Below are 15,711 nucleotides of genomic sequence, written 5' to 3'. Positions count from 1 at the left end.
AATCTCGCCACTACAGTCATTAACCGAGTCTATTTCAAAGAAAGAAAGCAGTCATGCCTGATTATTTAGGAACCGAACAACGTAAAGTTAAAGAAGAGGAAAAAGAGGACAAACCAATTCGAGGTATTATTTGCGATGACTTTCGGTTGAAATTTAAATTAAACGAATTAGCAGACAAGTTAGCATTTGTTGACTAGCCGCACAACAGTTACAATTTGTCAACAAAATCCGAATCGTCTAAGCTAAATCTATTTTAATGTTATGTGATTGTTATTATTCCACCTATTTGCTCTGGCACGTTCATAATGAGTTGTCAAATCAAATGTCTCATTACTGTGTAAAGTCTGTGTTGCCCTGAACAAACTTTTTACTGAATAATAAACGCGTTAATTGACTATCTTGACTGATTTGGGTAATTTAGTAATCTTTCATCATGTGGCATATGCATATCTCATTTATTGATCTTGATCTGTATTATTTCTCAGCTTTGGATGAAGGAGATATTGCACTCCTGAAAACCTATGTAAGTATTCCTACTACAGAATAATACATGATTTGGCATTCAGACTGCATTTAATATAGCCTATATATATATATGCAATATCTTTTTTTGTGAATAGGGCCAAAGCACATATTCCAGACAGATTAAACAAGTAGAAGATGATATTCAACAGCTTCTGAAGAAAATAAATGAGCTCACTGGTAAGTGCACTGTCATTGTGGTGTGGTGAACTAGTTTTGTGGATCCATACGTAGTAAAACAAATGCATTGATGCTGTGTTATGTGTGTCTTAACAGGTATTAAAGAGTCTGATACAGGTCTGGCTCCTCCAGCACTATGGGATCTGGCTGCAGACAAACAGACTCTGCAGAGTGAACAGCCTCTGCAAGTGGCCAGGTATGAGAGGACGACAAAAACATGTAGGGTTATTAAGGGTTGACCTCAGATTTATTGGAAGATTATGTGCTTTGGAATACACTACCATTCTTTTTTCCAAGTAAATTATTATTTTTATATAGCAAAGATGCATTAAATTGATCAAGAGTGACAGTAAGGACACATGCAATGTTACAAAAGTTTTATGTTATAAAGTGGTTGAATGATATGATACTAATCTGCAGATTTTTTATTTGTTCATAGATGCACAAAGATAATCAATGCTGACTCGGAGGATCCAAAGTATATCATTAATGTGAAACAGTTTGCCAAGTTTGTGGTGGACCTGAGCGATCAGGTCGCTCCAACTGACATTGAAGAAGGAATGAGGGTTGGGTAAGCATGAAATGATGGATCATTAATTTCTGTATGTTACAGAGTAGCATCTGATCTAAAGGGGTGTCGTGTATCTATTAACAGTGTTGACAGGAACAAATATCAGATCCATATTCCACTGCCACCAAAAATTGATCCTACTGTCACAATGATGCAGGTACGAAACTGCTCAGGTTGCTTAGTATCATGTACATCATCAAGGCAATACTGTAGGTATAATGATGTACTGTACATTAACAGGTGGAGGAGAAGCCTGATGTGACCTACAGTGATGTTGGGGGCTGCAAAGAGCAGATCGAGAAGCTCAGAGAAGTGGTTGAGACCCCTCTGCTCCATGTGAGTCATAAGTGCATCCAAATGTACTGTTAAAAATAAAGGTATTAAATGTCTGTAGGTGTTTAAGATACTACATAGTTTCTATAATCAACCTCCATCTATTTAATTCCAGCCTGAGCGCTTTGTGAACCTGGGTATTGAGCCTCCAAAGGGTGTGTTGCTGTTCGGGCCCCCCGGTACAGGGAAAACCCTGTGTGCCCGAGCTGTGGCTAACCGCACTGATGCCTGCTTCATAAGAGTTATCGGATCCGAGCTTGTTCAGAAGTATGTTGGAGAGGTAAGTGCTTTTTCTTTTCAGAAGAAAGCTGTGAATTTAAAAAAAGAGCTTTTTTTGTAATTAGGTGTTTGTAAGATCTATATAATACCATGCTTTTGTGTCTAACCCAGGGTGCCAGGATGGTTCGTGAACTGTTTGAGATGGCAAGGACTAAGAAAGCCTGTCTGATCTTCTTTGATGAAATTGACGCCATTGGAGGTAAAGAATTTCTATTTGCAATAACCTGATACTACAGTCAGGATAGGATGATTTCAGCTTCCTCTGGGGATCTATAATCCAGACCCGACTATAATATTAGAAGTTTTATTATAAAGGTTTTAAAAAATTAAATTCTGTCATTATTTACTCACCCGTTCCAGACCTGTATGCACTTCTTTCTTCTAAAATATATTTTAAATAATCTTGGTAAATCTAACAATTTCAGTTCCCATTGACTTCCGTTGTACTTTTTGTTTATACAATGAATGTCAATGGGAATCAAAACTGTTTGGCTACCAACAATCTTCCAAATATCTTCTTACTTATCTTCGTATAAGATTGTTGGTAGCCAAACAGTTTTAGTTCCCATAGACTTCCACTGTCTTTGTTTGTCCATACCAAGCGTGCCACACAAGCCCTGAAAAGTGAAGCCAAAACGTCTCGATCGCCCCCCGGTGACTGGTCCTAGTATAGGTCATAAACCCCGCCTCCCTGTGTTATTCAACTGGACTTGAGACCAACTAAACAATTTAATTACACTTCAAATATCTTTTTTCCGTAGGTGGTTACTGTCATTTACTGTAGTTTTTATCACGCTGATGTAAATTCAAGTGTTTGTTTTAAAAATAAGTTTGTTTTTAGTTAGTTATTTGATGCTATAAAAACGGTGGTGTGACGTCATGATTGACAGCTGTGATTGACAGGTTCTCTGAGCAAAGTAGTCACTGAAGCACCAACAGACTTTTTTTCGGGATCTTCAGAGGACTGAGGAGATTGGAGCTTTAAATTTAATATCTAAATTTCTATAATTAATTATTTCACACCGAGAGTGAGGGCGGGGCCTTGATTTCGCGGCTTTACTTCCTGCTCACTACTGCGCAGGTCTGGTCCCGAAATCGCTACTGCGCAGACTCAAACCCCAAGATGTCAGCGCCATATTGGGACACTGGCGGCTTCACTTCTCACCAATGGAAGAGAGCGAAGGGGCGTCGTCCATATTTTTTTACAGTCTATGGTCCATACATTGGAAATCAAAGGGAACCAAACTTTTTGGTTACCAACTTTCTACAAAATATCTTCTTTTGCATTCAGCAGAAGAAAGAAATTCATATGGGTTTGGAACAACATGAGGGTGAAGTCATGATTCAGAATCGTCATTTTTGGGTGGACTATCCATTTAACATCTCAGTCACAACAGCTTTTGTGTGATCTCAGTGAAGTCTGACTTTGCTTACTCTGCCCTCTTACAGGTGCCCGTTTTGATGATGGAGCTGGAGGAGATAATGAAGTCCAGAGAACTATGCTGGAGCTGATTAACCAGCTGGACGGATTCGATCCCAGAGGAAACATTAAAGTCCTGATGGCCACCAACAGACCAGACACCCTGGATCCGGCTCTGATGAGACCTGGCCGTCTGGACAGAAAGATTGAGTTCAGCCTGCCTGACTTGGAAGTAAGTGTTCGCTACAATAGCGACAAAATAGCTTCCATTTACTAAAAATAGACAGGTATCATAGAACATCATTCTGAACTGATAGATATGTAAATGTATGTAATGCTCTGTTTCTAGGGACGTACTCACATCTTCAAGATTCATGCCCGTTCTATGAGTGTGGAAAGAGATATCCGCTTCGAGCTTCTTGCACGTCTCTGTCCTAACAGCACAGGTGAGTTCTTACTTACAAACATTGCAAATAGCACACAATTTAAATAGACTATATTTGCATAGGCTTAAACTGACGCATATGTGGAGGCTTTCAACAATGTTGTTGTTGCAAGCTATAGTTAACATGACATTCTTCTCTCAGGTGCTGAGATTCGCAGTGTGTGTACAGAGGCGGGGATGTTCGCCATCAGAGCTCGTAGAAAAATCGCCACAGAGAAAGACTTTCTGGAGGCTGTGAACAAGGTCATCAAATCCTACGCCAAGTTCAGCGCCACCCCTCGCTACATGACTTATAACTAAAAGGGTTTTCTTCTTATGTGCTTTATCCTCACTTAAATGTTTTCTGCCTGATAATTCAAGGGTTTTCATGTGTCTTGGCACCTTTCTGTGATTATCACTAAAAAAATAAAAACATTATCCATACTACATGTCGTCTATTTATATATATATATATATTAAATGTTTCATAATTTTTCTGCTGCTTTGGGATAGTTATGTCTGTAATAAATTAGTAATTATACAAACTAGAGGGCATGTTTGAGGAAAAACATTTAATTTAGAGTCATGATTTGCATTTATTATACAAAAATACCTTAAATCCACAAAAGCATAAAAAGACAATGCACTACATTATATGCAGTTGCAACTGATTGTTGAACTTTTTGGTCTTCATTACTGTAATGAAACATCTAAATATTAGTACAGAATAATATTAGAATATTTTAAACCAAAAAGTGCTCGGAGTGAACATTTCATGGGCGATATCTGTGTCAAACATGTCAGACAGTCTCAGCCCTTGGGCTTTCCATGTAAATGTTCTAAAGACAAGAACACCTGAAATAAATTTTCAAGACTTCGTGGAATCAGCTGTTTCAATAATCATTAACTAAGACCCCTTTATATTAATAATGTTCTATGTAGCCACAAAAATAAATTGCAGTAGGTTCCAAGAAACCCTGGAGCGACCTGGATAAATCTTTAGACAAAAGTGTCTTGATTGAATGGAGATCAGGTTTTAAATATGTAACATTAAGCATTTTTTTCCTGAATATTACAGCCAGATGAGGAAAAGAAAGTAAATAAAAATGAAATGCTGAGAAAAGAAAATAATTTGTAGTGACAAACAGCAAGCACAGGGCGAACAACTGTAAAACAAAATTTCCATCCTAATAATAAGCTTACTGGAATGTCAATAGACGAGTGCCAAAAAATAAACACAGGTCAAGAATCCATCTACCCTAATTGCACTTAAAAGAACTGAAGGTACAGAGTGTTTTATCATAGTCATTCGTAACAAGTTGTGGTAGAGCTTAAGATCAAGGCTAGTGCAATAAAACAAGAGCACCAATGATATTAAGCCCAACCTTTGCTGGTATATTCACATTAAATAAAGCGTTGAAAACATTTTGGCCAGTTCATTGCTAAAACTTTCCCAGCCTTCTTTTGTTATCGTGTCATCCATCCTAAAGTGACCCCATTAAAGTAACAGTTCTCGTGCTTGTTCCAACACAGAGTTGAAATGTCAGTTTGGTTTGTGTTCAATGGATGTCAGGACAGATGGGGAGGTCCTTCCTGTGTTTACAGTGCAAGACTGCGTCATGAATAGTAGGGAAAACGAGGTCAGAGGTCACAGGCTCACAGAAGAATTGTAGTGTCCTGAGATCAGAGAGAAGGATCCCTGCACAACACAAACATATAAATGTCTTGTAAGAATCTTAGGAAAGAATCATTCGTTACATTAATGTTAACCTACATTTCAGTTTGGCTTGGCCATATGACCGTTTATTAGTTCCAGCTCTAGGTGGAGAGGTTTACCACATTCAACAAATATATCAGAATGAACTTTAACCTACATAAAGACATTTAACGTTCTTCATAACTTTTTTGAACTTCAATTATATTATATACATTTTTAAATGTTTATAAATGTATTTACTAATTGCTACATAGGGTATGCATGCACTCTCATAGAGTTTAAAAAAAACTGTTATATTATAGAAATTTATATCCATGTAAAAATAAAATTAATAACTTACTGCTACATCCAGCAAGTACAACTTTCACGTCAACTGTTGCATACTCCTTGATCACCTGTAGAACAAAGAAGAACTATTGCAAAATGTATAACTAGAAATGACTAAATATTTCTGTAGTAGATTTCTGCAGTGTTGTGGGTGGTTGCAGAGGTGTTGTGAAACAGCTGCTAAGGTGTTCAGTTTGTTAAGCGCATTAGATCTATGGTGTTTGCTAATTTTATCATCCCCAGGGTGAATATCATAAATTGGATCACCTGGGAAAGTAATAGCACACCTTTTCTCAATAAGCCATGTCACAGTCACAGTCAGGGCTTAGATTACACTAGGATTAGACCTCAGTTCAATTAGGATATTTAAGTAGCTTTTATAAACGTGCCTTAGAAAAAAACATCTTAAGACAAAACAATATTTTAAGATATGTCAGTGCAAGTTGTTTTCAGTTGATTGTAATGATAAATGGCAAGCTGGTCAGCATGTAACAGCACAGCATGTGGTCTAACGTATTAAACCAGATCGCACTGTTCTGTCTTTACAGAGGTAAGTGTCGTCTTTGAGAATAAAAGCTATCAACTTACTGATTTAATGGTTTTGGCTCCTACAGAGTCAATAAAGTTAACAGGAGTAAAGTCCAGTATGATGGAGTGAATGGGGGTTAGACGCTGCAGAAAGAAGTCATCCTCAGATTCAGACTCAATGTGGTTCTCAGTCGTCTGGCCATTGCTGTACACATGCATCTGTTTTTGCAGCCCATTCACCACCTCATGAGTGACACCCAACTCCACATCCTGTTGGGACACCACAGAACATTTCAGGGCAGAAATGTTGCATCACCAAACCACCACATTACAAAGAAGAAACTTTAAGCTATAGTGCTGCATTTTAGGAGCCGGGGTGAAGTTTCGAGATTGCATGCTTTAATTTGTCATTTGAAATGACACTTGTCTTGCAAACATATATTTGTTTATGCATAAATAAATCCTAACAATGGAAAATTCAGAGGTGAGTAATCTGGAGCAACATGTAACCCACGCTGAGGTTCAAATATCTACGTAAAGCATAAGAAGACTATTGACGTAAAAGTCACAGATGAAAGAAAAAAAAAAAAAGAAACCATACCAATAAGACAACTGCCTGTTTCTTCAGTGAAGAGCCGTGGTTTACGGTCTTACTCTCCCCGTTGTCTCTTTTCGCATATTGTAGCTGTGATTTCCTGGAAGTGAGCAGTTGTGCCGGGTCAATTCCGGTCTGTAGTCAAACAAAGCAAAATGTACAGAATAACACAACTATAACATCTGCAAAATACACTGAACTTTGTGAGGCCAAACACTTGCTGTTCATGGGAGCTTCTCCACACAATAACATGCACTCAAGGACAAAACAGTAAAACACGTGCACACACAAAAGAATTGGGTCTAAAACACAAGTTAATCATAACATCAAGCATTTAGACTCACCTTCGCCTTGAGGGCGCTCACATACAGGTCACTGTTTGCAAAGTAGATGGAGGTATTGGACTGAAAAATCTTAATCCCTGAGCATTCCTCAGCCTTGATCAAGAGAACAAACAGCAGATAAGACGACAAAGATTGTGGGTGGAAAAAGGGATGATGGATTAAATCAGGACTAATTGGGTGACTGTGACTAAGAAAAGCTGAAAACGACAGTTTTGAAGCTAATATTACTCATGAGATGGTTATGGGTTCAGTCTCATGTAAAGATGACCCAGGAACTAGAAAGTTACGATGGTTTAATGTCTTACCTCTTCATACTCATCCACATCAAAGTACAATCCAGTATCCGGGATTTGTCCAAGAAGAGCATTCTTAGGGCTTAAAACAAAAGAAAAAGATCTGAATTAGACATTTCAAATGACAAAGTAATAAGGTAAATTAAATATATTAAATGAATTACAATATGTATAAATATCTTACAAATTATTTACTATAAATAATTTATAATAAAAAAAAAAAGCTCAGATCTACTTTGTACTCAATATTACAGGATTTCAATAAAAAAAAAAATATGGATGCATTATTTTTAGCTGTAAAAAACTTGAGCATGAAAACCCTGAGTTTTGTTTATAAATCTTGATATTGAATTATTTTGCATCAGATCAGTAAGACATTGTGTTTTACCACTGTGTTCTGTAAATAACTGTGAGTATGGCAAAGCCCATGGAAACCACCAGACCATAATCCAGACCAAGGAGAACCGATGCAAAAAAGGACACCAGCCAAATTGCCTGAAGAAAACATGTCAGACATTAACAACAGCAAGCTAGATTTCACCAAGTCCCAAAAAAAAAAAAAAAAAAACCCACACACATTAAGTATATTAAGTGGAAAGAGCCATTCAAAGAAAAGGTTCATTTTAATAGATGGAAATCAGTTGGAACAGTATGATGAACAACCAAATGAGAAGTGCCTCTGAAGCTCACCAGTTCAATCTTGCTGGTTCTCCATAATACAGGAATGTCTTTCATTTGCTTAAACATCCCCAGAAGATTGACCATGATGATAGCAGCCAACACAGTCTAAAGAGAGTACAAAGAGGACAATAAATAAACACCATTTGATCTCTGACTTCTTTTGCACTAAGACAAACATTTTAGGTGGTTTTCTTTTGATTGCACAAAAACAATGAGCTCCATGGCAAGCATATCAGAAAGCTCTTCACATACTGTTGGTAATGGCTGAAAGACAAATCCAATGGCCACCACCACCATTAGCACGAGTAGGGACGCCAACAGTCCTGCAATCTGCAGACACACACATCAACATAATTCAATTGAGTCTTTTATGAGGCACGACTGTCTTATCTGTCTTATCTATAGGTTTTACAGTAGTGAAATAGCCACTGTGATGAGGTCATTATCAGGACACTCCATTTCAGGAAATGCACTTTTGCAATAACCAATAAGTACATACAATTATCGATATGACATCTTACACAAGAATGTCTCACTTACTTCAGTGTGTCCTCCTGTGCTCTCCTGTACCAGGCTGCGAGACATTGAGGCGGTAACGACAAACGTGTGGAAGAATGAACTCATAAAGTTACAAAGTCCCAGTGCCATGAGCTCCTAGTCACATTAAACACAAAATGACTGCATAAGACCATCTGGTTTTACCTCAAGATCATAAAAATATTAAAACTACTGTATAACTCATGTGACACTGAAGACTGGAGTAATGACTGCTGAAAATTCGGCTTTGCAATCGCAGGAATATATTGCATTTTAAAATAGAAAACAGGTATTTTAAAATGTAATTATATTTCACAATCTTACCATTTTACTGTTTTTATGATCAAACAAATATGGTCTAAACAGCAAACGAGGCTTCTTCCAAAAACGTAATAATAAAAAATAAAAATTACTGACCAACTTTTGAACAGCAGTGTACACATAAATATACTGCAGATATAGTAAAAGTAGCATGTTAGTATGCTATTCCAAACACTGCCCTGATTTTCCATATAAAGGGAACTTCAGGAAGTTGAATTACTGCCTTCACTGAATTGAGAATCTTGGCTCCTCACACAAAAGTTCAGTCCAAAACAGACGAACTGGTGAGTTACTAAGGTCACAATCCATCTTTATTACGGTTGTTCATCTTAAGCAAGCCTCTTTGCATTATGTTGCCCCATATGAACCTTCCTTGCAACTAGTGTACTATGAGTCATTTTGGACAAAAGGATCTGCTAAATGGAAAGTAACCAAGTAACTGTGTAGTCTAGCTAATTCAGATATTCGGCTGCAGTTTAAAGCCATAGAAACCAAAATAAAGGGCAGCTGAATAAAATCCATGTCCCTGCTTCTAGGAAACACTAAATCAAATTACTTGGACAATGAAGTATGGGAAAACTAGACATGAATTAGACATTGAATTAGAGACAGTGTAGCAGTATATCTATTGTTTTATCACTTCAAAACTAAAGGAGCATACTTTTCAAGCATCTTTGTTAAAGTAAATTCCACTTGGTTTGACATTGTTATATAACGCAATTTATATCACAAGTGTGGCATTGTACTTGAATGTTTTTAGGGCAAATGTACAAGGCAGAACTATGATATTTACAGACATTTCATTTTATTCTCTACCTGATTTCCATCCACACTGTAGCCATGCTTGAGAGCAAAGATTTTGGCTAGTGATATTGCAATCGAGAAGCCAACAACAGATATAGTAATGGCGTCTGCGAGGAGGTTAGGAAAGACTGAGAAGTCTGGAATCTTGGGTGGCAGCAACCTTAAAACAAAACATTAAGAAAGAAATATTAAAATGTAAACATTTGTAAAAATGTAAACAGTTTCAGTTCAGAAACTTTAAGTAAGGTTGCGTGATCTTACCCAGTGGGAATTTTACCCACAACATCTACGCCATAGTTTTCAGACATAAGCATCCCGTACGAGATTCCAGTGGACACGATTACCTTTAAAGAACAACAACATCATGGATTTACACAAAGGGATTGTGGGAGCATGTGTGAGTATAGAGTTTCATGGAAAGGGCCTTTAAAGTTTTACCACTATGATTTCTCCAGGGATGGGGATGGGTAGCTTCTTCTTGAAGCGTTCATTGAGATCTTTGATGATATACAGGAACACAGTGCACACCAGTCCAATAATGAGCGTGACAACATTAGTGCTTGCAATGTTCCTGAAGACAGCTTCAATGCTCTGGGGGGAAAAACAAAATGAATGCCACAACTACAAAAGAACAATCACAGATCAGTACACAGTTTTCAAAGTTCTAAGATCTATTATTTACATAATATTTCAGCTTTTTTTCCCCAATTAAGTTTCAGTTTTAGTTAACAACTATCTTTATTCATTCACGATTCACAAAATACCTTAAGCAAACACCTTAAGCAATGAGAATAAGTGTTTATGAAGTAATGTGAAACGGTGCATCAGTGTCACATATCAAAAACAAACACCCTGTAGTTTCCCCAGGGTGAAAGGTTACTCACATACACTACAGAGAGAGGCCCATTAAAGCGCGCAGTGTGCACTCCCAGCAGGTACTTGAGCTGCGACACGGAGACGTGCACAGCGGCAGCCGTAGTGAAACCTCGCACCAGCGGTTCAGTCAGGTAAATAGCCAGGAAGCCGAATCTCAGCAGACCCAGAACAAACTACAGATCATAAGAACACATTTATGTTCCCAAACATCGATCTGAGAGTACCACGGGTTACAGTAACTTGAGGAGAATCACCTGAAGTCATCAACTTGAGCAGGTTTACAGTATTCCACAAAAGGTGTCTATTATAAACACTGTGTAGGCCTGCAGATATATACCATAAACTTGTTTTAATAGGTTTATGGTAACATTGCACTTCTTTCTCTTACAAAGTATTTCCTTATAAAGCTGGCCATTTTTGCTGATAATGTGAGCAGAGTGAGTGAGAATTTCACTAGAATGTTTTTCAGATGGTTTATCTACAAAATACGGGGGTGATATCACAAACATGCTGTTATCATTCTGCTTTGTAATGGCAACATACGACTGTGTTGCAGGAATTTACTTGCATTCCTAGCACAGATACTGAGTGCGCACTAGTTTTGATCTACTACAGTTCTAATGGGGCAATCAACTGACAAATAAAGATGAATTTAGCATTTCAAGACAGAAATAATTAAACGATTCATTCTTTGATATCAGAAATTACACACTTCACCCTTAATAAAAATAAGAAGATGACTAGATTCTACACTCTTCATGATGTTCAAAACTGTGGGTAAGATCAGAAAGTGGCCTACCTGAATGATTCCTACTAGGGTTGTCAGAGCTACAACCACTTCCACTCTTCTGGCATCACGGGCAACAAAATCCACAACCTGTGATGCGTTGGTCCCATTCACTGCAAACATGGAGTCCGGGACCTCCCTTACAGCCACCCCGCCAATCATAAGACTGATTACTGCAAAAGTGCCTGAAGAAAAACATCAATAAAACTGTGTTTTAAAGAAAACTTATGCATGGATGACATATTTTTGTAATTATTTAGCAGAAGTTGCCTATATTTGTAACTATTGTTTGATTATTTCAAACCTCACAAACTTCTTTTTGTTAAATGCTTTGCTTAAAAAGTGTGATTTGACTATATTTAATTATAATTATACTATTTAAAGTGTGTCTTAAGCCTTACAGAGTCATTGTGACCTGAATAACAGGTGGTGTAACTGCTCTACGGTACACAATGTAAGGTGGCTGAGTGTCGTCACGGAGCATGAGCCCCACTGTCATGCGAGCAAATATTTCTGAGTGCATTTACGTAAGTGAGCTATGCCATGGCTCTGCATCTAGATAAGGCCCTCTGCAACTTGGTCTGTTTTACACTGTAGAGGGACAGAGTGTGAGTGTTGTTTAAACAGGAGACAGCATGCCTCTGTGCAGCAGGACCTTGCCAAACATTTGGACTGTTGCCCATTCTCTCGCTCTCAATTCACACCACGGGGCTGAGAAAGCAAGATAGTGAAGCAACAGCTCTGGTTTGGGTAACCTTCTGAACCTTTGATCTATCTTCTCAGTGGCGTTTCTAATATCCTACAGGGATTTCTGTGAGTTTGAAGATCCCCACATTAAACAGGACAAAAACAAAAACTGCAGGGCGTCTACCCACCCATAAAACAGTGCAATGACGTCTGGACCACCACAAATAAGGCTCTTAGAAATAACACTTTCTTTTCCGTCTCATGAAAGTCGGGACACTGAAATCAGAGTCTGTTTATCCCAATGCTGGGATAAACAGACTAAGGATTTTAAATCTTATCCAACTGAACTACACTCGTTTAGTCTGACAGTAATGCTTTGCTTAATCACACTGACTTAGCAAAACTGTACAGAGGAATGTCACTTTTCAAGTAGCAGCAGCAGTCTGCTGTCTTTTGGGAAAAAAAGAAAAGAAAAAGATAAACAGGCCCACGTTGCAGCTTGTTCTAAGACTACCTGCAGTTTGTATTGATTTAATGTGCTGCATGGGGTAGGTTTATCTAAAATAAATGACACTACAATAATAGACAGGTGTGATAAAACATTGCACAACAATCTCTATGAAGTCATGTTGCGTAAATTCACCACATAAAGTTAACTAATCAGAATACAACTTTCCAGACCAAGGAAACACTTTCAATTTGACGGTCAATGAATCGACTGTGGGTGGTCTAACTGAGTCTGAGACTATTTTTAAAGTCACAAGCATGTTATTAAAACCTTGGGATGCATGCCTAGAGTCTCACCTATTGATATATGTCTGGAGGTACCAAAGAATGTGTATAACAGGACGGGATAAAATGACGAATATAACCCAAACACTGGAGGAACAGCTGCCAACATCGCATAAGCAAGACCTGTTGAATGTGAGAAAGAGAAGCAAATGATCAAATGAACTTGCCCAGTGATCAGTAACTCAATGGCATAAGAGTAAATTAGATAAATTAATAACATACTATATAAACCTACTTATATAATTATTCATATTTAATATAGAACAGTTTTCAATAACATCTGACCTTGAGGTAGCTGCATTACACCTGTGCTGATGCCAGAAACGATGTCCCCAAACAGGTATTCCTTTAGTGGATATGATGGCAGCCATGTTAAAATGGGAAAAAAACTAAGTGCAATCGATTTGGCTTTCTCAGACGAGCAGCTGAAAAATAAGGGAGAGATGGCTGTTAGTACAAATACATCATCTTCTTCATAGTTTCAAATTTTCATTTGTGTGTATGTGCATATTCAAACACTGCAAAAGGTTAAAATACATTTTGTATCCTTGATATCAAATCAGATGTGACACGGTTTGATGCAACATATTTGATTATACGTGAACAAGATTATCAGTGAATCACAACTTAAATTATAGTCTGTCCTTGTCCATTGAAACGGAGTCATCAATTCATCCAACTCAGACTGGGACGGGCAGGATTAACAAATGTAATGTATCACTATTGTTATGTAATACTAGTAGTAGTACTGCAATCTTATATGGAGGATATGATCAAATAATGAATATATTATGACTGTTTTATCAGTCCAAGCTGACTTTCTGAAGTCGAGATAAGACGTGAACCTGATACCATTACTATTATATTATAAGTTATAAAATACAGTGGAGAAAATCACAATAAGATGATGATTGGAAACAGAGTTTATATATACAGTTGAGTCCAAAAGTCTGATACCACTAGTGCTTTTATTTAGCTTTTTATAATTTAATACACTTTTCATTATTAATTATTTAATCAAAAATTTGAGTGTCAGAATGTCTTCGTATTTGGTTTGGTCTCTCTTTTGTGCATGAACTCCACAAGTTAGTGTAAAACCTAATGATCATGCCCTCTGGCATGATCTGAGAATGATCATCTTGTGCTTCAGTGGATGAACATCTGATAATGTGTACAAAGAGTCACATGATCAATATCACAAATTTGCTTATATGATTAGTGACCTAGAAATACTGCAGAAAATTTCTCAATGCGGTCTCAGACTTTTGGACTCCACTGTATCTTACAAAACACAGACTTTTCATCAGTAACCATGAAAGCAGAATCTGTTGAAATAGCCTTACCGGAGATGCTCAGTTATTCTCCGTCTACAGGACTTTGGTGTCCTCTTCTTCCTGTGCAGAAGCTCTGAGTCAACATAGCCTTCATTGAACACGGGTCGTTCCACTCGGTACATCAATGTACCGGATGGTCCCTCGCTAGCAGTTACGTTCTCCATAGCAGCAGTGGAAACACAGGCATGTCAGGCTATGACGACCTTGAGAATGAAACGTGCTCTTGCTTTACTTCCTCTTCCTGTTTTCAAAGAATAGTGGAAAAATGGCACTCTGTGAAGAAAGAAAAGTTTTAAGAATCAGCTTTAAACTATCTATTTTATTCAAGCATGTTCTGTTGATCAGCTATTAGGTAACAAACTAATTATATGTCACACTGGCAACCCACCTGGTTTTATTTGGAGACTTGCAGGGGTCAACCAGTGCTGGTGTATAATTACAAGCCCTCAAAATAATCTTGAATGAAAGCCAGTTTTAGTCTGCACGGCCTGTTTAGAGATGACAGTGATGATCTACCATGCAACCTACAGGAAAAAATAAAACTCTGAAAATTAGTTTTGCATATTAAACCATTAGGGGTGTGACGGGACACGTATCTCACAAGACGAGACACGAGATTAGGTTCACGAGAACGAGACGAGAATTTTGCACAATATTTTATAGAAATCTATCAGAAAGTCTGCAGGTGGTTTTTGAAATGTTTTAACTATTAATAATAATCAAATCTGAAAAAAAAAGAATAAAAAAAAAATTCCCCTTTTTTATCCATTCAGAGAATCAGAAAAAAATTTGTGTAATATGAAATGTAATATGGTTTCATGGTCCATACACCAGTGTGTCTAAAACACACAACCTGCCCTGAGGACACGGTGCACAGCTTAAGCAATAACAACCCCTCCATGGATCCAGTCCATTTTTAGTACAGTCCACTGCAAATCACAAGGCCATAGTAAAACGCACTGGATTTGACTGATGTTGCTGGCGTAGTAGGCCAAAGTTGGCAAAGCAGTGGTATAAACATTACAAACCCTGCACACTACACAAGATGAACTCATGACATTCAAGGGTCATTCCATGAAAACTGTTGCCTTATCCATTTTGAAAAGGCAATTTTTTAAGATTTGAAAACGAATCGGTTTGAGTGCTAATAAATTACATTGTGTCATCTCAACTCAATGTAAACATTATAAATACTGAGCTATAGCTATGCTTTTTAAATATAAATGAAAAACAGTAATGGGGTGAAAGTAAAATAATCAGTAGCTTAATGTACAAAATCATGGTGACAGGACATTTTAACATGGTTTCCAATTGGCAAACAAAATATAAGATGAAATGATAAAGTGCTTTTTATCAATT

The 15,711-nt window shown here is 37.5% G+C and overlaps 2 protein-coding genes across 3 annotated transcripts in view; one reads left to right on the top strand and one right to left on the bottom strand.

Annotated features, from left to right (window-relative positions):
• Positions 1 to 11: 11 nt before the first annotated feature.
• Positions 12 to 4,173, top strand: psmc2 (proteasome 26S subunit, ATPase 2). The gene is made up of 12 exons (XM_079869820.1): positions 12 to 123; positions 486 to 523; positions 621 to 702; positions 799 to 898; positions 1,142 to 1,273; positions 1,358 to 1,430; positions 1,514 to 1,609; positions 1,722 to 1,886; positions 1,997 to 2,084; positions 3,335 to 3,537; positions 3,655 to 3,751; positions 3,893 to 4,173. The coding sequence occupies exons 1-12, from the start codon at positions 54 to 56 to the stop codon at positions 4,048 to 4,050; spliced, it is 1,302 nt and encodes a 433-aa protein (XP_079725946.1). The 5' UTR covers positions 12 to 53; the 3' UTR covers positions 4,051 to 4,173.
• A 127-nt stretch (positions 4,174 to 4,300) lies between these two features.
• slc26a5 (solute carrier family 26 member 5) overlaps positions 4,301 to 15,711 on the bottom strand; it is a 202,049-nt gene continuing 190,638 nt past the window's right edge. For both annotated transcript variants that reach the window (XM_079869819.1, XM_079869818.1), the window contains exons 2-20: positions 14,741 to 14,876; positions 14,362 to 14,625; positions 13,304 to 13,443; positions 13,031 to 13,141; positions 11,552 to 11,724; positions 10,761 to 10,925; positions 10,315 to 10,467; positions 10,138 to 10,220; positions 9,889 to 10,036; positions 8,755 to 8,868; positions 8,467 to 8,544; positions 8,224 to 8,319; positions 7,922 to 8,028; positions 7,546 to 7,615; positions 7,241 to 7,333; positions 6,903 to 7,031; positions 6,362 to 6,571; positions 5,787 to 5,841; positions 4,301 to 5,428 (exon numbers count right to left, since the gene is read on the bottom strand). In XM_079869819.1, the coding sequence (XP_079725945.1) occupies positions 5,289 to 5,428; positions 5,787 to 5,841; positions 6,362 to 6,571; positions 6,903 to 7,031; positions 7,241 to 7,333; positions 7,546 to 7,615; positions 7,922 to 8,028; positions 8,224 to 8,319; positions 8,467 to 8,544; positions 8,755 to 8,868; positions 9,889 to 10,036; positions 10,138 to 10,220; positions 10,315 to 10,467; positions 10,761 to 10,925; positions 11,552 to 11,724; positions 13,031 to 13,141; positions 13,304 to 13,443; positions 14,362 to 14,516 (2,220 nt within the window). In that variant the 5' untranslated portion in view covers positions 14,517 to 14,625; positions 14,741 to 14,876 and the 3' untranslated portion in view covers positions 4,301 to 5,288. The remainder of the gene's footprint in view (positions 5,429 to 5,786; positions 5,842 to 6,361; positions 6,572 to 6,902; positions 7,032 to 7,240; positions 7,334 to 7,545; positions 7,616 to 7,921; positions 8,029 to 8,223; positions 8,320 to 8,466; positions 8,545 to 8,754; positions 8,869 to 9,888; positions 10,037 to 10,137; positions 10,221 to 10,314; positions 10,468 to 10,760; positions 10,926 to 11,551; positions 11,725 to 13,030; positions 13,142 to 13,303; positions 13,444 to 14,361; positions 14,626 to 14,740; positions 14,877 to 15,711) is intronic.

The sequence above is a fragment of the Squalius cephalus genome, assembly GCF_949319135.1.
Source record: "Squalius cephalus genome assembly, chromosome: 4".
NCBI lineage: Eukaryota > Metazoa > Chordata > Actinopteri > Cypriniformes > Leuciscidae > Squalius > Squalius cephalus.
This window is presented reverse-complemented; position numbering and strand designations above follow the sequence as displayed.

Excerpts from the sequence above, each read along its gene's own strand:
- psmc2 (XM_079869820.1), top strand. The coding sequence starts at position 54 with ATGCCTGATTATTTAGGAACCGAACAACGTAAAGTTAAAGAAGAGGAA. Across the intron at positions 1,274-1,357 it reads GAAGAAGGAATGAGGGTTGG|TGTTGACAGGAACAAATATC; the intron begins GTAAGCATGAAA and ends ATCTATTAACAG. Across the intron at positions 1,610-1,721 it reads TTGAGACCCCTCTGCTCCAT|CCTGAGCGCTTTGTGAACCT; the intron begins GTGAGTCATAAG and ends ATTTAATTCCAG.